Raw genomic sequence first — 23,164 nt, 5'->3', positions numbered from 1 at the left:
CTTGAAGTATCAAGTAATGACCAAAAGAAATTCACAGTGGCTCTTAATTCCACTGTAAGAAGGCACACTTTTAATTTATCCTGTCAGTTACTAACCTGTTAAAGAAGTTCTTAGAAATAGAAATAGCAGGAATTAGTAAAAAACCCCAAAACTATGGATAAAACTGAAGTTTTCAGAATCCTGTCATTAGAATGTAAATTCATTTCAATACTAAACTATGAAAACCTGATTATTCTTCCCAGTAGCTTGTTTATCAGGGCCTTCTCCTATAGTAATTAGGAATTACAGTAATTAGAAAGCTAATTATAGAGATTACTAGGTTTATATTAAGGCTAGGTATAGCTGTCAAGATCTTTTGGTTCAAAATCCTGGGGAGAGAATGCACAACTAAATTTATAACCAATCTCCAATGTGCTTTTATTTTATTTTTAAAAAATACACTTCAGGAGTGTTGTATATCATCTGTAACAAGCTTCAATGAATTGTTAAATGCAACTGGAATGAATACTATTTCTGGTTCTCCAAAGAAGTGGTTTGCTTATTTTGACTTGAGGCCAAAAAAAAAACAGAAGAAAAAAAAAAAAGCAAGCAGCTTTTTGTAGGAATGCCACATTCCTGTGAAATTGCATTAGTAGCAAACAAAACCACTTAATAAGTACTTTCAATACTCAAATTTGTTATTATTCTTGAATATTTTAAGTATATGGCAACCACCTTCTCAGCTGCCGGGTCTGAGGCACTATTACATGCAATTATGGCAAGGAAGCATTTTCTCTCTTGCGTCTGTCAGGTTCAGTATCGCCCAGCTGCCTCTGTATCTTTCCTGATACCAGATCTTCAGTATTTTTCCTTTCCAAAGGTGCAGCAATTCAGTGATAACCTATGCTACTTTTAACTTGATCCATTTCCTCAGTTTCTAAGCTGCTTATTTGCTTTCTCCTTTGTCTCCCTGACCTCTTTTGTTCTCCTTTGTTCAATTCCCTCCATACTCCTCTTTCCCTCAATGTTTCCCCAGGCACAATTTCTTCCGTCAAGAACGGCATGCATGCAGGTTTCCAAACCACTGCACAGAACTACTATCACACTCATAGCTATCCTATCACAATCTCTTTGGATGGGTTCTGCTCAAATCATATTCTAAGGCCAAAGGGATGACACGAGAGAAACATTTCTAAGGAGTCAGACTACATGTTTTAAATATTTGTGTAGCCTTAAATAACCTGAATTGGTATGGAGAAATAGAAAGGATCAGCCCAGACTTTGCAGCCAGCAGCAGTAAGGACATTTAAAAAGTGATCAAGAGATTCATACCACTGACTCAGTTCTGGCCAACTGTGAATCGCAAGACTTGAAGATACCAGAAGAGTAAACCTTGACCCATCGCTGAGTCATGACCATTTAGTAACTTTGCAGGTGGGTGGCTTGTTGTGGGTTTTTTGTTTTATTTTGCTTGGGTGGGGAGGTGTTGGGGTTTTCTCCCCACACCTGAAAGGATCAGAGGGCAATATTCACAAAACAAGCAATAAAAGAAAACACCGTAGCCAAGGCTACTCTAAAGCTTTTTTCCCCTCTTGCATTTTTTTGAAGCAAGAGGAGAGCAGATGTCTGAACTGAAAGTGAACAAACTGCCCATTTAGCGCACACAAGATAAAAAGGGCTTCAGATCCAAGACTCACCTCTGCATAACGATGAAAGTGTTGATCATGTATTCCTCCTCATTCTTTGTTTTCTGCAGCTCTTCTGCTAAGATGTCGCTCATCGTGCACTGCAGCAGATACGGCACTTCCACATTGCGGTCACCATCAAAAACACCATAAAGTGCCTCCCGGTTGTCGCAGAAGTTATTGGCTGAAAGTGCTGCCACACACAGCCTAGGGAAAACACAAAGCAGGAGAACATGAATTGTTACCTGCTACTAGTTTCTCATCTTGTCATTCTGACCAGAGAGATACAGCCTGGTCTTAGAGCTAGTTTTAACCACCTCTGTTCACAAGCTTTTCGGGACTGCTTTCTGCGCTGTTGGAGAAGGCAGGTCCATCAACAGCGCTAAGATGTGGAGAGAACTATACTGAAGTTCAAGCCAAGCCCTAAGGATTCTTCCTCCTTTTCAGCATGTGAACAGGTCTCGCATTTGTAGAAACAGGGGGGAAAGGAACCCTGAAACATCAGTTTAAGCTGCACTTGCTCCTCCAAAAGCCGTCCTTGTGATTTAACATGCTGATGACCAAGTGGTGTGTTAAATCAGTTAGCAGTAAGTAAAGGCTTACTGGCACTTGCTACGGAAACCTAGGTAGCAGAAGATTTCTGAAAAGGTATTTAAGGAACAAAGAAAGATTCATAACACTGCCAGCAACACAGAGACTAGCAGACTCTTGGTACATTATTTGTCAAGTGCTGCCTTAGTCACAGGAGCTCCACACACTATGAATATTCAGCATTTTGGCCATTCTGCCTCTTCCTTTAGTATCTCTGATTTGCTTGGTAAACATCCTTTGGTTGAAGATAAAGAAGCTTTGCAAAGAGGAAAATGCTTTTAAACACTCAGATCTTTTGCAAGTACTGGAGTCTCCCATAGACAAAATGTGTCGGTTACACTTGTATCTTAGCAACTTCCCTAACAAAGACCAAAGTGGAGAGCCAGGCAGGGGCCCCGTGTACAAATACAGAGTCATGGCATGGTCTCAGCCTTTGTGAGGCCCAAAATGTCCCCAAAACTTTCACTGAAAAAAGGATTTCTTTGTATCAGCAAAGAGGTGCTCTGCTGCTAGGAAGCTCATATAATAAAAACGATGCCAGGTCGTACTTGTTCTTAACGCCCGAAGCTTCTGTGTAGCCGTGACTCCACACCGCTGGCGCTCCTGAAGCATCACCGCCCGAGGGCTGGTCGATCTTGAAGCAACGGATATTGCTGCAAGGAGAAAGGGAAGGGGAAAGATGCAATAGATTGAAGTGCTGACACGATCCAGCTTAAAATGTGAAGATAACACCTTTTTTTGTCCCCTTCTAGTACTAGCAATACTTTTAATAGAAGAAAATGAAGCAGGACATCCAAAGTGGTTTCTTTTATGTGTCTGCACACAAAGAACAAAAAAGCACTAAATAACTCAGCCTCCAAGGGTGTCAGCTGCACTGTTTTGCTTAGCTGGTTCTTCTTCCCTGCCCTCACCCCTGAGCTGTTTGTTTCAAACCTGGCTCAGTAGGAATATAAGGCAAATTTGTCGCTAGCTTGATGAAAGCCAGTACAGAGAAATGATTTTTTTTTAACTTATACAGGTCTCCCACCCATTTGAACAGCAAGTCTCTGGGTTCTTTTCACTATATTCAAATGAAAGCTCCTGTATGACCCACACCATTCCCCAAAGGGGGCGGGGGGGAGAAAAAAGAAAAAAAATATTTTTAGAAACGTGTAGTAACAGCTTTCCATGAAAATGCTCACAAACCAGAAATTCTCTCCATCCTGGTCCTGCACCAACCTGCGAGAGCCAACCTTGCGGTCCCAACAGTGGGCACAGCCCTTCTGCCTTCCCCAGTTATGCAGTCCAATTTTTTACTGGGGCCCTTGATCCTCTACCCTCCAATTTACTACCAACATAGACTTTAGCCTGAATTTCAAATAACTCATGCAGCATAGTAGACTTAAAAAAAGGCCCCAGCCCTCTCTGTTTGCACCCCTCTCTTCACAGCCCTGCTTTGCTGGGGAGAGATGACCCCCCCCGCCACCTGCTCGCTTCCAAAGACGGGTAAAGCGAGCTCCCCACATGCTGCAGACACTTCAAAGGCACCTGAACCTTTCATGAACCAAATGAATCATAAAAAGACACAAGCAGAAAGGTCTAACTGTTCACTCTGAGCGTTCATTTTTCTCTATTCAAACCCCCGCCTGACCTGGACGGACAGAAAAGTCTTTTCAGCGTTGCAGAGTCTTCCTCAAATAACCTGAAGTACTGTCACACCCAGTCCCACTTCTTTCTATGCTAATAGTCAGGATGTACATCAGTGAGGGCAGATTAAAAGCAAACAACTTACATAAATAATGTTAGAACCACTGGTGTTTTAAGCCCTTGGTTTTGCAGCCCTCTGTGTGACAAACAGGAGGCAAACATCTTGCCATGAGCATTTGAAAAATTATCTGACCCCAAATCAAACTGGAAACCTGGATCTCTTCTAAAGTAGCAGAGATTTTAATTCCATCTGCACCTGCAAAACACTACACACATGAGCAAACACACCCTCTTGAGACTTCTCATACAAGGCACTTACCCTCCAGGGCAGAGGAACTTGGATCAAAAAGGTTTTTTTCTGTTTGTTTCTTTAACTGGGTTGACTGACCCCTGGTTTCTGGGCAGGTCAAGGACCCAGAGTTGTCTCAAGGCTTCCCAGCAGCGGTGAAAAAAGCTACAGCTACCTCAAAGCACTGCTTTCAGCTTCCTCAGTGGCACCACTACAAACAGACCATGTGTCCAGAAAGAAATGATATCCAAGAGCATATCCTATGCAGGGCATATAGGCTAAGGTTTGTGGACAGCGTATTTTATTTTCCCCCTAATTTAAAACGACTGTTGGAATTGAACTAGATGCTCTTTCCTAAAAATCAGAGTGGCAGCATCTTTTTCTTTTTCATTTTAATTGCTACTTAAAATTCTTACATCCAATAAATCACTTGGCAACATCCTCCTTAGCATGCAAGCCTCCTTTAAGATCTCCATACATACTGAAAAAGCAAGCATGCATGACAGGACGACTCTTCTTACCAGCACCAGGAATACATGTTAACCTACTACCTGCTTCAATCCTGCCAGGACACAGATGGAGAGCTGCCTTTCATATGCAGAAGGAGGATATAAAAAGTACCAAGTACACAAGTATTTTTGCGCCTGCCACAAAAAACAAGTGAAAAGAGCACCTCCTCCCTCACAGTCAATTATAGCAGCATACCACAGAAGTCAATGTTGTATATTGGTACAGACACCAAGAAGCCCCTCAGGAGGCCTGAAACACTTGACTGTGGCTAATGAACGTTAGGGAAGAGAACAGACCTCAGGTCTTCAGAATAATTTATTAAAAAAACCCCAAATAACAAAATGCACACCCAAGAGGAAAAAAGTTTTCCGTGGATTAAAGGCAATGCATATGCCAGTGAAAATATGGCAGGTAACTGGGCCGCACTACTCTTCTACTACTTAGGACTTAAATACAACAGCCAAGTGCAATACTGCTACAGGGCATGATGCCTAAATACCCAAACTGGCAAGAGACTGGTTTGCACATCTTGTCTGCTGGGTTATGCACAAGTATACCTGATCTTTCACTTTCAAGTTTCAACACAATTCAATTATTTTTGTTATATATAGGTGTTTTAATTATTTATTTACTAATTATGCCCCCCCGAAGCAAAGCAACATCACATGCTGCTTCTTCATGAAGGTTTCCTGCATACAATAAAGCAGCTCTTTAAAAATAGAGAAAAGCCCCTTTTCTTGCTGTCTATTGCAGAACATGGACTCTGTTTTTATCTGCAAAACCTCATCATTATTCAAATTTCCATTTAAATTTGATAAAATCTGCTGACTTGAGTTAAAAGGAAGCTCGCACTAAGTTTCCCTTGCTTGCACAACAGATGAGGTTTACTACTCCAGTGTCCGATCTTAACTATTTAAAAGCAAACAACACGAAGCAACTGCTCGGCCCTTAAAAAGCAAATCAACCCTTTTTGGAATCATTAAATATTTAAGGATCAAAGAGACTTGGAAGGAAACTTGGAGCTGGTGCAGTCCCCTTCAGGACACAGCGAAAGCTCAAGGCAGCACCGCTGTCCACAGATGATCTGGTTTAGTGCAACAGTTTCCCCGCACGCTGCAGAATGAGGCACAAGGCACTTAGTGAACTTCAGCTATGGACAACACTTCAGTCCCAGGGCAGGAAACAAATGGGTACGCAGGAATGAAACAGAGGGTCCCAAAGCAAGGGAACTAGCTTTGCTGCAAGCAGAGTGGGAGATGCAAGTCTTCAGGAGAGGCTTAAACATGAAAAAGTATGTATATATTTCTAGGACAAAAGCAGAGAGGTATGAAGGGTAACATGAAATAGCATGTGAAGAAGTAAAAAGCAGCACAATGGCAAAGACAGACCCAAATGGATGAATGTGGGCAAAAAACTATACAGTAAGCAACTAGTGGCACCTCAACAGTGGAATAAAATAAATATTTTCGTTGAATCTCATGTCAGAAGTAAAATGGAGATGAAACTGGAGATAAATAGCAGTTATACCAGACTAGCAGACTCCTTCAGACGTTACAGCTGAAAGCAGTTGCACTGAAGTCAAGTCATCCTCTTTAACCAAGTATCAATCTCTGACCTACCCACGTAATCTGTTACTTTCTGATCCACTAACAGCAGGGAGCCATACTCCTTAAAACAAAAGTACACTTCCGTGTATTGTGGTTTTGTCACATCCTAGTGACAGGAGTCGTTCTGCCCCCTCCCTGCTCCGTAAGGTAACTTACTTCAGCAGCTCTAGGGTTTTGTGATCCAAGGCTAATCTGGGATTTCCAGTCAGGTCCAGCTCTTGTAGTTTTGGAGGCAGGTTTTCAGGCAATGTGACTTCACTCAATTCATTGCAGCTTAGGTCCACGCACTGCAAAAGGAAGAGAATTCAGCTGTCATCAAGATCATACAATTTTTGATTAAATGTAGTAATACACGTTTCATAAACAATAAAGGCTGCAACCAAGACCTAAGACCATTCACTTAAGTAAGTTGTTCTTGCAAAAGAAATTCATATGGCATGTAGCCATCTTACCAGATGTCTGGGACACCTAGAAATATGTTCCCTCCATTTCAATTTCTGGCCAGGTATCATCTTGTTACAAAGCTAGGGAGTTTTGTCTGCTCTCCACAGAGACAAAAATGGTCAGCATATTTTCAAGTATTTATGAAAAAACGTTACTGATTAAACCGGTCTTTTAATAGGTAAAGGAAATGGAGATAAATACAGTTGGGACTTCTAAGCCACTGGCGTAGCAATCCCTCCTCTGAAGTCAGTTTAAACCAGCACGAGTATGAACACACTTTCAGGAACTCAGTATTTACGGAGGGATATTAAAATAAGCAGGGTTATTAATGCATGCAGAGGGGAGGAGCAGAGAGGGAAAGGAACAAAAATACTAGAACAGTTTTAAACATTATTTTAATTCGTGTCATCTTAGATGAATTCATATTTAAATATTAAGTCAATAAAAGGAGTGAAAAAAATTAAAGCTTAAATATTTCAGAAAAAAATACGATACAAAGCAGCAGAAAAACTTGCTGGCTATCCACCAGCTAAGCACAAATTAGCTAGAATAAGTGCACTAGAATGACAAAATCCCCAAACAAATAGTGTTTAAAGCGGCGTATCCAGATGAAAGTCAATACACAGGGGAAAATGTGGCATTTAAGAACAAAACCAACTCTCCAAATCCTATAACAAGATCACCAGTGTAGCATGCACCAAAAATTGGAAAAAAAATATTTTTTTTTGAGAGGACAGAGCAGGCTGGTATTTAATAGAAGACAGAAGATCTATCCACATCTTTCAGAAAGACCATTTTCTACTTTCAACTTGCAAAACCAGAAAGACTCCAAAAACTTAAACAAAACAAAGCTGAGAGGGGCAGAGGAGGCTTTTCCTAGCTGCACATTTTGACCATTATGTAATTTCCATCGATACAAGCGAGACATTTTCATTTTTGTAGGTATATTCAAAGAAATTGGGTCCTGAGCTAGAAGGTGGCATAAGATAACCTAGTAAAATCTGGAAAAGAAAAAGAATATCTCCTAACACTTTATTAAATACATGTGATGGAAATAAAGAATTTCTGACCCAAATCTTGAATCCTGAGGTTGTCTAATAGGGAGTCCTTATTATCTAAGAACAAACTGCTGACATTATTTAAGCCTGATAAGGAAATCAGAGTTTAAATCTGTCACGCAAATAAAACGGTAGACAGCTTAACAGAGCAGTTATTCCACTGAGCTTTCTTCCACTGAGCAACTCCTTACTGCTTCCACAGAACCAGTAATTACTTCGCAGATTAAAGAAGCTGCCAACAGGCCTTGCTGTGTTCAACTCCTCAATGCCATTATAAATTTGATGGAAAAGCATGCTGGAATAACAAGTTAAAAAAAAAAAAAAGTAATTTAATTGTTCTCATTAAATGCCCAATACGCCAAAGGCAGCAACAGTCTACAGCAGATCCCTTGGTCCCTAGGCACTAGTGAAGACAGTTTATTTATGGGCTTAAAATTTCTTAGATTTTATTTGTACTGTTTGAAGAACAGGCTAAGAGGGACTTTCTGCATATCTATGTTAAATTTAGTCCTTATCATACTCCTCAGGCTAGCAGGAAAGCGTATTTCCTAACTGATCCCAATTCCCTCATGCATTATTTTAATGCAAGATGTTTTAGCCCCACCCATGCAGCACCAGCAGAACAACTCCTGCAGCTGCACACAGGATTTTGCACTGGACAGGCAAGCTGGAAGACAGGGTTTAACATTCAGCATTTGTTTACACTACATTTACAGCTTGATTGAGAGTTTTGTCTTTTAAGGTGCTACTGCTACTAGATCTTCACTTATTCTGGATCTCAAGGTAACGCTCCTGTGAAAGATAAGCTTAACCAAAAACTGCAACAAGCAACCTCTGTATCACCCTCACCCCAGCCGTCCAGCAAGATGGCCACAAAGAGGAGCAACTCATCCGTCAAAAAAACTGGATCATGAAGTCAAGTCAGGTCCCAGGAGGGCTGCTGAGCTCTGCTCAAGGAGTAAGGTGTACACAACTGTTTGACTGTGAAAACACACCAGGATGCTGGATATTAAAAAAGTGCCCTGTTTTATTTTAAGGCAAGGAAATGGAAGACAACAACAGCTGTAAGGAAGAGTCTGCTGGGCCGTTGACTCAGGTGTGTGTGCTCCCAGCTGCTCAGCCGTTCACGGAAGATGTTAAGGTGTGCACAGATAAACCTAACTGACAGTATGAATAACTGTCAGAAAATACAATAAAAATCCTACAAAAACCCCAAGACATATTGCACAGACATCCCAGAGACGTTCACCATGCTCTTTAACGCACAGGACAACACGTTAACTTCTGTAGCCTTGACTGTAGTGTGTAAAAGAGGCTTGGAGAAAACTTTATCACTAAAATGACCTCGCATTTGGAAATCCTGAGTTAGTGCAAGTGTAAAAACATCATCGTTTATACTACCTTTCCTTATCCAATTATTTCAGACGGCATAGTAACTGCTGCTACTAACTGTTGCAGTATCATCGACTCCAAAAACATGTCAGCCTCCCAGGCTAATTAAACACAAAAAGCAAAACAGCCATTACCTCAGGTAACAGAGTTTCCCATGAGGTGTAGAGTCTTTGAATGCCACCTCAGTTAAAATTGACCATCAAATATGATATAATCACAGAAGTGACATGAGACTATACTTTGTGCTTTGCTACAAGCAAGCTTATTTCACCAAATGACCAAACCCATAGTTAAGGAACACATTCTGAACTTACTTTGGCACATTTTGAATGCTCTCACATACCTGAGAAGGAGCTCTGGTTAAGCTAGGTAATGGATACAGGCAGACAGCACAAGCTTGACCTCCAAACTGACACACGCTATCCCTGACCTAGAGAAATCACCAAAGGGTCAAAAGACCCCTATGCCCAACAAGGCACCTTGCCATCTGGCAACTACACGAACTCATATCATGTAAGTCAAAACCAGGCTTGAATACTGACCAGGCACTTTCTTTCCACAGAGCTGGAGTCCTAGAGCGCTGTGCCCTCTTAGATGAAGTCACACATGCTATTCCTGAACTCCCAAAACAGTTAGTGACAACCATGCCTCTTTCTTCTGCCAAAAAGAACTAAATAACCGTAGGGCACCAGCAGGAAGAAATTGCCAGGTCTTCCAAGAGCATTTTTCTGCTAAACATTCTGGTGGAGTAGCACTTTAAATACCAATGCTTTTACAAAACTTTCAGCTTTCCTCAAAATGCATGAAAAAAAGGAAAAAGCTGATTGTTCCCTATCAACGTGTTTACATTATCCCAACATTATTTATTTTTTTTTTTTTGTTAACACCAAACTTATATTTTTAAAGCAATGTTTACTGTGCAGAGCCTCACTCTCCCATCCCAATTCTTCCTCTTAGAAAAAAGGCTTTGATTCTGATTGATTCTAAATGGCCCTCCGCTTCCTCCGGCCATTGTTCCAAAGAGGGAGGAGTATTCAAAAACCCACAAGTTTGTTTGAGATTTCCTGGCTAAAACCACAAAACTCATCTTTACATGTACTTGCTGTCCAACAGAATTATTGCTCCTGCTGCTTTCCCTGACCCCAGACACCGAGGCACACAGGGCAGTCTGGGAACTTAGCCTTTTGACTTGACCGAGTGCCTGAAGGACACTTCGGTTGTTTTGAGCCCGTGAACAGGTAATCAGTTCTCAGCCTCGGAGAATGACAGTTTTTCTGCTACATCACAAGATTTGTACGCTGCGAGTTTACCATCTCCCAGCTCTGCCCAGCAGAAACAGTACGGAGTGTCCTGCGCTATAGCCAGGTGAGAAGCAGCAACTCAGTTCGCAAAAGGTAAGCAGCAGTGCTCTTCAGCACGGTCAAGCAAAGAATGCATCCCACAAAACAGAAGCGTCAGGAAAAGCACAGGATTACTTCTGGAAACACATACAAGAGACGGATTATGCATTCTTCCGGTTCTGCAAAATGTGACTGCAATTAGCAAAATTAAAGTAGCTTGCCTAAATACTCAGTCCTGTGCTCCTGGAATTTCTCTCTGTCCCCAAGGCCTATTCTATTTTGCAGCTTCAGCAGTTTTTAACACACGCTTTAAACAAAGTCCATTCCTACTCAAACAACCAATTGCCAAGGCAGCAAGAGTTAATTACGCGTAGCTCTTGCCAAATGTTTAAGTTGTATCATAACAGACTGTCACAGGAAGACAACTAACGCTTATTTGGCAGAGAAGACAGGATCTAGTGAAGGTGAGTGTAAAATCAGATTTTGAGGCTCTTCCATTCTAATCTTGAGGCAGCACAGGGGCGCATATTTTGCATATGACCTCAGAGGAGAAAGCAGCTGTCAGACCTCAGGTCTGAGGTCATTCTCAGCAATGAGAAACCTGAGGGTAGAATAGAATTGGTAAAGTCACATTAGACCTGCTTCTTCCAAAGCACATTAATCCCTTACCTTTATTTCAGAAAGCTGCATGACTTCTGGGAAGACTTCAATGCAGTTAGAGTGAGCAATTACAGTATGCATACGTCTGCAGTTCATGATGGTTGTGGGAATGGCTTTCAGTTTGTTCCCACTAATATCAATTTCCTCCAACTCTTCCAGCTTGGCCATTTTGCTACAAAAACAACAGTTTGAGAATTTTTCTTTTAATAGACACTCATATTTTATTTTGAAGTGGTGATTTCATTATTTTAAGAAAGTAAAATTGCAGACTTTGATCCTTGTTCACAGGAGTGCCTGTCACCTCTCCTTGCATCAAGACACTAACATAGCTGTGGAACAAAATGTGTGCTGCTTCTTCAGTGTTTTGTTAATGCTACCTTTCAAATTACTTACTTTGCTTACAATCCCCCTGCTCATCAACTGACTCTTTTTTCTCCTTTCTTCCTCCTTCTTTCTACCCTAGTTTCTCACTTCATCCCAAATTTCCCCCACCACCACCTTCTAGCATCCCACTCAGCCCTTCCCCCTAATTCATCTTCCTCCCTTCCCCTTGCTGTTGAAGCCCAGCTGCTCAGAACACCACACAAGGACAGAGAAAGCTCTTCCTTTATTTATTGGCATCTCTTTTCCAAGGTTGTACCCCATCAGCTTTACAGCACTTCTTACACTTGAAAGATTTCTGATTAAAACAGAGTGAATTGAAAGTACAGAAATTGCTGCCAAGGCAAAATCTCTTTCTGGAGTGAGAGGGTTTTTTTCCCTTAGCAGAGTTCAGTCCACTTCCAGAGGACATGTCCAGACTGCTGTGCTCACAAATCTCTTGTAAGGAGAAGCCCACCAGGTGTAAGTGAAGTGACCAAGCCAGAGAAAACAGAAGACCTCCTTTGCTCGAGTTCAAAAGCAGACCGTGGTCATGCTGAATGGGTCCAGTTGAAAAGCGTTTTAAGCACAATCCAAACACACCAACCAACAAGTAGCACGCACTTGCCTCTGCAATCAATGCAAGAGAGAGCAGCAACGTACAAGAGGGCATAGCAGGTGAATCCACCCACTGCAGTATCACTAAATTCAAAATACTGCCACCACATTCCTGTGCAATTTAGTTCTTGCTGTGAAAATGTTTCACGATGCACACCCACCGGTGGGCCAGAGGCAGTGAAACCTCTGAAACTTACCTTGCAGGGAAGCTCTGGAGGCGATTGTAAGCCATGTGCAAGATTTTCAGGTGTGGATGGCCCGTTAACAAGGGCACGCATTTATCCGTGAGGTTGTTATTGGTCAAATACAACTCCTGCAAGATGCTGTGGGTTTCTTCAGAAAGAGTGGCTGGAGGAAGCATTTCCAGTTTGTTGGCAGAGGCATTAAGAAATCTCAGGCTGCAAAAAGAAGTTGCATAAGGAAGTTAAGTGAAACATCCTGCAGGTTTTGTCTGTAAGTATAATTAAAATTCCTATTTTTAGGAGTAAAAAGTTATAAATTAAAGGTCAAAAGCAACAAGTTCACAACAACAGACAGAAAATCCAAAAGTCTAGCATTACATAAACAAAACTTCTGATGATGTTTTTAAATGAACACATTTGTACAAACAAAATATCAGCCAAATGAGTACATCCAAATGCCTCTATCCTCTTACCAAGACTTCAGTACCCCCAACATTACTACAGATGTACCTACAGGCAAGAGCAGTAATACAGCACATCATTTCCATATTAATTAGTCATAAAAATGAATTCTGAATTCATCATCAACATAACACGAGAGTATAGCTGCCCTTCAAGTGACTAAAAGTCATCATTGGTAAAAAGGTCAGCCAATTTTTCAGTACTTTAAATATTGGCTAGGGGTGCAGACAGTATTTTGTTTAAAACTGCAGGCTTGAAAGAACTACAAAATATGAAAAGTTACTCTTTGAATATTTGCATAACTAAAGATGCACCTATCACCAAAAAAACCCTGAGACCAAGCAGTAATTTGCTTTTTACATTTTAAAGAGAGACAGTGCTAACAGTAAATTAAACTTAAAAAGTTTATATACTTGCTTGCTGGCGTATGCAGCAAGACAGACAGATCTCTGTGTAGCTCCTGAGTACCCTTCCCCTACTCCCCAATGCAGCAGAAGCCCTTGTCAGTGTTTTCTGCAGTCCAACCACAAGCAGCAGGCGCTGAAGAAACACAGGAATGAAGTTACTTTCTCCTTCAAAAGACTTTTTCCAGGATGGGAACAAGACCTGTTGAGGTACAGGCGCTGCCCACTCCTGCCAACCAAGTCTGTGGGCAGAGGGCTCATGTTCCTTTGTGGCAGTTTGGTGATCACGGCAGTGCTGGAGTATACACAGAGAATACACACTGCAGGTACCTTGAGGGCTAGAATCCATACAAGCAATTCCAAAGAAATGGAAAAACAAGGCTATTTATCCTTTAGCAACCAGCTCTGGCATGACCATGCCTTTTCAACAGAAATAAGACCTTTCTCTTCCTTCCTCCCCTTTTCAGAAAAGGCTGCCTTAGAGAACTTGCGATACAGAACTAAGTGTGTGCCTGCCAGTCTGCCATGCTGGCGTTCAAACCAGGCTGTACTGCTCCTACCAGCAGGAGCGGGCAGCTGCAGTGGGCAAAGCTGCATTCAAGGAACAGACTCAGAAATGAGTTGGATGAAGCCTATAAAGCCACTGACCAGGACACAAAAGGTAGGTGGGCTCCTGTCATCCGTCTTAAGAGAAAGTGAAAAAATATTGATAGCTTCTCCCAGCCACACAGGAATCCACGCTGCCCTTTAAGATCTATTAATGAATGAAATGGATTTGCAAGAGTTGCAGCTGGTTGAGACTCGCTCAGCAGCAAATAAGGGTCAGACATGCTACAGAGGAGTCACGTGGAATGCCAAAGGATTAAAACCCCCACTATTCCCATTAGAAGCAAAAATCTCTCAGCTCTGCACAGAACTGAAACTAGGTTAGCCATTTTACACAGACAGAGGAGTACACTTCAGAGAAACACAGTTTAATCCTCAGGCTCATTCATTATTCACAAGGGTGGTAAAACTCCAGAGGAAGAAGGGAGAAGAGGAAGGATTAATACAGAGAAGGGAATAAGCAGCTGAAAGGGTTTTGAAAATTATTTACTTATTCTAAAAAGATGCCGCTCAATTTCACCCTTTGGCTATAAACTAAAAATATATTAAGCTCATTCAAAGCTCTACTTAATTAAACATCAGCAAGCACACCTATTGCAAAAGTACAGACAACTATTACTTTGGCAACTTCAATCTAATACTTCTCTCTCCACAAAAAAAGGCACTGATTAACATTGAAACCACAGTATCTCTTGTGCCACTCATAGTACAAAATGGTCACCTTCGGCTCAGCCTGGGAAGACATAAGTAATAAAAAAGTTTAAGGCTGCTGGGAGAAGTACGGTGGAAATGAGGAGATGGAAGCATAACATCCCCCAGGAAAGGGCACGTTCGCTACCCTGAAAGGGAATCTGTATTTTACTTACATTCTTGCAAGCTGCAGCAGAATAACTTGGAGTGGCGCACAGGTACTTTCTTTTAATAACCAGAGCCAAACAGATAACCTAGAGAGCATCCTATGGCTATGAAGTTCAGAACATAAGTTCACTCAAGTACAGCTAGCCCAAAACACAGCTGAAAGCTTTCAGTAAGAAAAGGTACATTCCTCTGATAAAGTTGAAATCGATACAGTCTGCTATTCTGAAGCCATTTTAAATTCAAAAGAAAAATGAATCAACAAAAGCTCTTCTGTTTTTAATAAACTTTCAACATTGGTGGAATACAACAAAAAGTTTCAAGCTGTTCCCTCACAGGTATTAAAAGTGGCTGGAATCTGCATATTTCTGCCAAAAGTAAGTTTTGATGCATACATTTTCCAATGGGAAAAGCAGAGAAGAGAGCTTTTGCTCTGTACCCCCCACCTTTTGCCAAATCTTCCAGAGCGCGATACGACAAGATTGGAAATAAATCTCAATTGTCCTGACCTGTAGTTTAGTACCTTGATGTGAACAAGGTTTAGGTGGCTAGTGAAGTCTTGCCAGAAGTCTAGAACAGGAACCCTGTGGTAGCAGGGTACCTCACCTACTCCATACATAAGAACCCACAGCTGGGTAGCACTCAGCAGTCAGGTTCAGGATAGTCGTACGCTAAACTCTGCCTGTAGCTGACAATACTAGAATGAAATTGATTTTTTAGAAAAGATTATGCTGCTTATTTACAAGTTCCTTTTCACCAGCTGTTACATTAAAATGGTAAAAACATTCAGAAATTATAATTCTTTCAAGATATTCTCTGGATTATAAAATAAATAAATAAATAAAAAAAGGACATCATATTCTTTGGGCAGAAAACAGAACAAACCAGTAGACTGCTACTACCAAAGCTTTGTCAATTCTGTGCTATAATCTTATGTAAAAAAAAAATAATAAAAAAAAAATCTGTATTTGCCCATCAGGTTTTCCCTCATGCTGATTTAACACAGAAGTCCTCCTCCAGATTATTTCCACTCCCCTTTTTCTTCATCCTCGTGCAACACACCAGCTATTACCTTAGAAGGCACATCTGACAAATGCCCTCCAGAGGAGTGGAAATTTACTTGGGCATAACTGTTCCCATCTCTCTTGTGCATGGACTTAAACTGATTCATGTTCCTTGAAGATATCCCACTCATACTGCTTATCAGATGGAAGCAGAATGTCAAGTATTAAAGCTCAGTCCAAAATTAATTGTTTCCCTTTCCAATTCCACCCACACACTATACCGCAAGCTCATGAAAGGAGTACAGCATCACTACAAAAACCTGGATTCAGCAGCCTGCGCACATATCTGAGTATAATACAGAGAGAAGAGCATGAATTAACAAGTATGCAGAGTGTCAGAGATTAAGAAAGAAACAAAGGTGCTGGCAAGGAGATGCCAGAATTCTTCAGTTTTGACAAGGTGTAAATTCTCCTCTGGGATAATGATATAAACATTGATCTCCATCTGGAATAAGTCACCTTTGGTTTTATGGGGTATTAAAGTACAATCCCTTGCTGGATTTAATTTTTCCACATGACAAAATAGAAAAAAAAAAAAAAAAAAAAAGACTGTCCCATAGAATAAGGTAGAATCAAGGACATGGATCTAATTCAACAAAACAGACCTAATATGCAGTCACATGCACTTTCATTTAAACCCAGATGATTCTGATCTCACTTTGAACTTCCAAAAGCAGAGGAAGAAAATCTGCTGAAAACTGCAAAAGGTTCAAATTTTTTTTAACACCAATGCCTACCTCTAGCACACACAAAAGCTGAATATAGACAATTTTAAGAATACAGCATCTCCCAATTCCTCACCGTTTTCTGAGGTAGCCTGGCAAGTTTGGCTTGCTGGTGAGACACAGCCACCACTGAAAAAACATAAGTCCTCCAAAAAGCTTAGGAATGTTCAGCATTAAAAGGAGCAACACAGACAACTGCATCCAATGGCAAAGCAGCAGCAAATCAAAACCACTGTGCTTAGCTTGAAAGTACTGATAAGACTTGGAAAGAATACTGCAGCTGCAAAAAGAGGATACGTGGAGAAATCAAGATCTCCAGTTTGGCCTGTGCCCCAAGATCTCCATCAGCATAGAGCAATCAAAATACAAAATTTCTTCTTCAGTCCCTTCTGCAGAAACATGCCCTCAATTTCTCATCGCCTAATCCTAAAATAATAATAATTTATGATTGTGGTAGCAGGTGTGTGAGGAAGAATCCTTAAGCTAAGTGTGTCGGGGGGGGGGGGGGGGGGGGGGGGGGGGGGAGAAAGAGAGGGTGAAAAAAAATCACAGCAGTTTTGCCAACCTCTGCAAAAGAGGCTGTTTCTTCTCCCCCCCCCCCCCAAAAAAAAATAAAATAAAATAAAAAAAGGACGGAAACATTCAAGTGAATCCCCTTCCTGTTGACAGACTGCCAAAAAAACCACTTAACTGCTGCTGTCTCCTCAGCTTTTACTTTCTAACCTATCTTTAGCTGTTTCATTAACTGGGATTTCCCCAATTTCCAATACATCTGCTTGCAAACCCTAAGGTACCAGCAAAGAAACAAACGTAGCTAAGCATTTCTACAACAAAAGTATGTGCATCAAACACTGAAATAGCTCTTTACATTCACTTGACTTTGTTTCCTCCCTCACTTCTCCTGCATCCATGCTAGGACTCAATACTCGCATTAAAAAGAGGCAGTCACAGTGGGTGGAAACAGCAGCTATCAAACAAGAGCAAGTTTAACTGGGTCATCTTCCAGAACTCCAGCAAAAAAAACAAACCTGGAACAAATTAAATCAAATCAAAACAAACAAAGTAAAAATCAAAACAGGTAAGAGCAGCTGAACAAAGCTAAAAACAAGAATCAAGCAGAGGAGAGCCTAGACAGGCCCTGAATAGCTGACTCTGGCTTAAGCCACCACAGCTGGTGGCTACCCGACACTGCAAAACAAAGCCCAAGGTTTAAGCTGTGCACATCACAGCTACACATCTTCACCACGCAACTGCTTTAAATAGGCCAATGGCTGTTTTAAGGGTTTATACTGAAAACATTCATACTGACTGGGAAAGGAAGCTTTTCAAGAGGCAAACCCTCTCCTTTCACCACTGTGTCTCCATTTTTAACCCACCCTGACCACTGCCACCGCTCTTCTACCCTACCCAGCTAAAGCTCTTGAATGCTTGCTCATCTTACCCAAAAAACATTTTGTACAACAGTGCTGATGCCATTAAATGGTAGTTTGTTGCAAGCTGGTCAAGGAAGGCTGTAAAAAGCCTGTGTAAGAACAGGACAGAGTGGGAAAGGCATCACAACAGATGAAGCAGTGGATAGAAATGAAACGCTGCAAGAATGCAGGTGCACAAAAAAAGCTTCAGGACTCAGCTTGGGAGTTTTCCCCATCAGCCGTAGCACTTGCTTGAATTCTCTGTTTTTGCAGCATCTGGTAATGAGAAATGAAGAGATTATCTGGCTGCCTCTGTGGCGTTCATCTTGCCAAGAAAATCCCCACCCTACAAGAGAGATCCTTGCTAACATGAACAAGATGTGCATACTTTCAGTGCAACAAACAGAACCAAGCTGTCTTGGTCAGAGAAATGTTTCATAGGCTAGTCCTCAATTTCTCCTTGAGTAACAGTTTAAAATAGAAAATTAATTAAAAAGCAGACCAACAAAATATCCCCAAATTATACTCTTCAGCAGAGAACAATACCTTTTCATTGGTTTTTGAAGGATTAAGGTAGAAAAGCAATGTTCATTGATTCTTTTATGAAGAGAACAGAGGTTTTCCAGTATTTTTTCTTTTTTCTTTTTTTTTTTTCCTTTGTGAAAGTAATATTCTTTCTTTGTGCACCAATGCACTGATTTTCCTCCCTTCCTCAGATGTTCTAGATGTCAAAGCCCACCAGTGCTTGCGCTGAAGTTTGCCCAAGGCACTTCACACCCACTTTGTCAAATATTCAGGATTGAGAAGGAGAAAGCATTTATAATTCACAGCATGAGACTTCATATCCAGACAACATATCATCTGTCAGTTGCACAGACGCAAGTACCTTTCCAAAAAAATAAACTAATCTTTTCAGGACTGCAAAAGGTAAGTCATTTTATGAAGAGATAAAGGTTCTGTAAGGTAAAGTGATTTGTCCAACATTACATGCTGGGTAGAGACCATGGCAGACCACTCAGGAAACCCAGTTCTCTTGGCACGTCTGGCAGTACAGATTGTGCTTCCCAGGGAATGCTTGGAGAAGAGAAGCATTTTACCTTTTAAAAACCAAACAAATGCCTGAGCACCTTTCCCTGGCCCAGACCCATTTCTGTTGACACTTAACTGCTGACAGATGCAAACATTTGAAAACAAAATAAAAAGAAAGATGTTTCCTGCAGGAAATTCCAAACTTAAAACTTGGACATTTTACACTAATCTGCACTGCTGTTTTCCTTCACATTTATCACTTTTGCACCAGCCATGGGAGCACCAGCATGGACAAGCTATTTGCAAGCCAAGTCATCTAAACCTAAGGGGTAGGGAACAAGGTGGAAAACCCCACCCAAGCCAACTGCTTCTATTACCATCACAAGCGAAGGAGACTGCAGCAGTGATGAGATGCCAGAATGGGTACGCTTTGTTCACCTGCAATGCTACGTGACTTCGTTAATACCCATAGAAGACTTTGAAAACTCATGCCCTGTACTGCCCTGTCCTGGTTTTGGCTTGGGATAGAGTTAATTTTCTTCTTAGTAGCTGGTGCAATGCTGTGTTTTGGATTTAGTATGAAAATAATGTTGATAACGCGCTGTTTTAGTTGTTGCTAAGTAATACTTACTCTAAATCAAGGAGTTTTCAAGTTTCCCATGCTCTGCCAGTGAACAGGTGCACAAAAAGCTGGGAGGGAGCAGAGCCAGGACAGCCAAGGCAAACTAGCCAAAAGGATATTCCATAACATAGAACATCGTGCTCTGTATGTGAACTGGGGGGGGAGTTGGCCGGGAGATGCCGATGGCTGCTCAGGGACTGGCTGGGCATCGGTCAGCGGGTGGTGAGCAACTACTGTGCATCACTTGGGTATTTTTTTGGTTGTTTCCCTTTGGGTTTTATTCCTCTCTCTTTCTCTCTCCTTTTCATTAAAATTAATATTTTATTTCAATTATTAAATTGTTCTTATATCAACACAGGAGTTTTACCTTCCCCCCCGCCCCCCCAATTCTCCACCCCATCCCACTGGGGGAGGGGTGTGGGTGTGTGTGAGCGAGCAGCTGTGTGGTACTTAGTTGCCAGCTGGGGTTAAGCCACAACATGCTTGAAAAGCTGCAGAGGAGAAAAAATCCTCAAGCCTTAATCAGCCATTTAATACTGTTATTCAATGTATTTTTTTTAATTGCACCTCTTCTCAGCACACTTTTAGCAAATTTCTGGAAATCTACCCCCAATCCCGGTTTTAGTCTGTACTTGTTCGCTTTGGTAACACAAAACCAACCAAACAACAACAACAAAAAAATCTGTCTACAGTCTTGTAGCTCAGTTTAAAAAAATGGAGTTACAGTACAAAAAAATTCAGGCTCTCTCCCAGTGCCAAAACTGCACTAAACTACATCCTCGACCCAACAACCTGTTTTTTTATAGAAATTTTACAAAGTATTTCACTCTTTGCTTTCAAAGGCGCCAATAGCTTTCTGAAACCTACTTAAAAGTTTCTTTTCCAAGTTAACAGATAGGAATTTCAACTTGGGACTTGTAAAGTTATTGTTTTTTGACCTAATGTTGCAAATTCTTGTGACAAAAACTTTTTACAAGGTTTCATTTCTGAAGTTCATACAATTTCTAAGTAGTTTGAAAAGTGATCCACAAGCCAATTATAGCTGTTGATGTGAAACATCCTTGCCACACGAACAGGCTATGAATTTCACTATTCCTAAACAGAAATGTGCCAGATATTCACAATCATTACAGTAGCAACATTGCTAAGTTTCAATGCTTTAACTGCATTTTTATGTAAAGCCTCAACTGAAACAATAAATTAACATCAGAATAACCTTGCTGATAACCAATTTATTCCAAAGAGGGCACCCTACACAGGCTTGAATATGGACAAGTATGCAACAGTATTGTTCAAAACAAAACAAAATCAAAGTATAAAGACTATTTTAAAGGTTCTTTAAAGCCAAGAAAACCAAGGCTGAAATGTCATACTGGTTTCCAGAATCAAAACCTTGTCATAGTAAAGTTCACCTTTTGAAAGACAATTTTTAATCTAAGTAATGGATTCCTCAGAACATGACTGTTCAAGAGTAAATCGAGGTAAGAGTTTATTTAGAAGCCATCTCAACCACCAACCTAACTCTCCAACTCCCAGAGCTGTGAATCCCAGGAAATTTAACCAGAGGCTCATGACGGAAAGAACAACAGTACAGAAGTGAGGGATTCTGCAACACTCTTAATCGGGTGAGGAGCTGTAACAGTGAGATTGCCGCTACTTTTGCTTCTCCACCTCTCAAGAAACTCAGCAGCTATGCATTCCTTTTGTCACAATTAGTCAGAAATAAAACCCCACAGCACACAATCTCACTGTTAGATTATGCATGGGTTGAGCACTCAGAAATCCCATGGCTGTATGTGGAAACGCAGAAGTGCAATGAACGCTGACACCAAGCAGGGCAAGCCCATCCACTATCCCTAGACTATGCTACCAACCTCCTGTATTTCAATCACAGCCACTTTACAGGATATGGTCATATCCAAGAAGAAAGATTATGAAGACTCCAAAACTAAAGAAACAGCAGCATAAAAATAAGAATCCAGAAAGCAGATCAAGTGGTGACACCAGCTAAATTAGTGACAAACGTTTGAAAAGCATAAAGAAATTCACAAAGCAAGGACATGGGAATAACTGAGTTATTCTGACAGCCTTATGCACAGATTTTGTTTTGTTTGACAGGTATAAATAAGCTCTGGCCTCTGACTGAAGGAGGAAAAAAAAAGCTTTCACACTCCATCAAACAAGCCTAAGAAATATGTATTTAAAGAAACTGCCACTAACCCATCTCAGAGTATGTAGTAGAAAATAGCATGCGCTTTGCTTTACAGCTAGATTTCAAGAAGTAGGTGTTCAGCAGGAGCTTGGTGGGGAAAAAGAAGCAACCATATAAGGCAACAAAACCAGAATAAAAAGAATGTGTTTTGGTGAGTTGGGCAGACATCTGTTCTTACCACACAAGGCTTGGCAACTTTCAAATTAGGGGAACCTCAGATTACCCTTTCAGCTAGGAAGTAACACACAAAGCAAGGTTTCTCACACACAAGTCAAGATCAAATTTCTTTATATTTACCTGTCTGCTTTCAAAAGCAGGTTAGATGGCAGTTCAAGAAGCTGGTTGTGTTGGACATCCAGGACCTCCACTTGCGTTCGCTCGAGCCGATCTGGTAGCCTTCCTAACATGTTATGTCCTGCCAGCAGCTTACGCAAGCTACTATTGTTAAACAACCTTAAGAGAAATAAAAAACACCAAAAATAAGGAAAAATCTAAACTGAAGAGTTGCTTTGAGAATTTAGGTGAGCTATCACTGTTCATTACAAGAAAGTGATTCAGCCAATTGATTAGCAGACATGGTATTAATTACACAAAGATCCAAGAACGTCTTCCCACTCTCCACCAACTTCTTGAAAAGGTTGTTCAGAGACAGGGAAGGAGGTTTAAGGATGATTCAGGAGTGAAAGTAGTGAGAAAGGGTTGTCTTATTGCACTCTATAAAACATGAATATAGAAGCATGACAGTGAAGGAGGTAATTGCTAACAATGGCTGCAGAAAACTGCACATGTGGGACCCCCCTAGCTAATGGAAGAACTTCAGAAGTGTGGGTGAAATCACCAGTTACCCCACAAGCTCCAAAGTGCTCTGCTCATCATGTGCTGACTCATAATCCAATGCAATTCCCCACCTCCCATTTTCCTTTTCTATTAATACCAGACTAACATAAAGCCTCCTTTCCAGTCCTACAGCAAATGAAATTTATCTAATCGGCTTTACTTTCTTGAGCTTTTACAAGCGATAGATGACCAGGAGTCCCAACCCCCTGCTCCATTTTTTGGAAGGCTGGGGGAGAAGGGGAGGGGGAGAAGAGGGCAACATAAAGCTAGAGCAAACAGCTCTTTTGATCATAGAGCAAAGATGAAATTTGCAGTATAAACAACCTAATAAGGAGTTAAAAATATGCACCCAAAGACCTCAAAAAGGGAGCAACTCAATTTTGAATCGGCACTGCCTTCAGCAAATTAAGAAAAAAAGATTATTCTTCATCTGCCACCTGTCTTATATTCCCACTACCGCACTGTTTAATTTGGCGAGCCTGTGCATCATGCTGACTTGTTTCAATCAAAGACTGTCAAATTGCTCAGCATTAAA

At 41.0% G+C, this 23,164-nt stretch overlaps 1 protein-coding gene across 1 annotated transcript in view; it reads right to left on the bottom strand.

Moving 5' to 3' along the window:
- PHLPP1 (PH domain and leucine rich repeat protein phosphatase 1) overlaps positions 1-23,164 on the bottom strand; it is a 144,073-nt gene that overhangs the window by 4,812 nt on the left and 116,097 nt on the right. The window contains exons 10-15 of the mRNA XM_037379831.1: positions 22,090-22,245; positions 12,417-12,617; positions 11,251-11,413; positions 6,504-6,634; positions 2,804-2,908; positions 1,677-1,871 (exon numbers count right to left, since the gene is read on the bottom strand). Of these exons, the coding sequence (XP_037235728.1) occupies positions 1,677-1,871; positions 2,804-2,908; positions 6,504-6,634; positions 11,251-11,413; positions 12,417-12,617; positions 22,090-22,245 (951 nt within the window). The remainder of the gene's footprint in view (positions 1-1,676; positions 1,872-2,803; positions 2,909-6,503; positions 6,635-11,250; positions 11,414-12,416; positions 12,618-22,089; positions 22,246-23,164) is intronic.

Source organism: Falco rusticolus, chromosome 3 (assembly GCF_015220075.1).
Source record: "Falco rusticolus isolate bFalRus1 chromosome 3, bFalRus1.pri, whole genome shotgun sequence".
Classification (NCBI taxonomy): domain Eukaryota; kingdom Metazoa; phylum Chordata; class Aves; order Falconiformes; family Falconidae; genus Falco; species Falco rusticolus.
The sequence above is the reverse complement of the archived record's forward strand: the minus strand, read 5'-3'. Positions and strand labels throughout refer to the sequence as shown.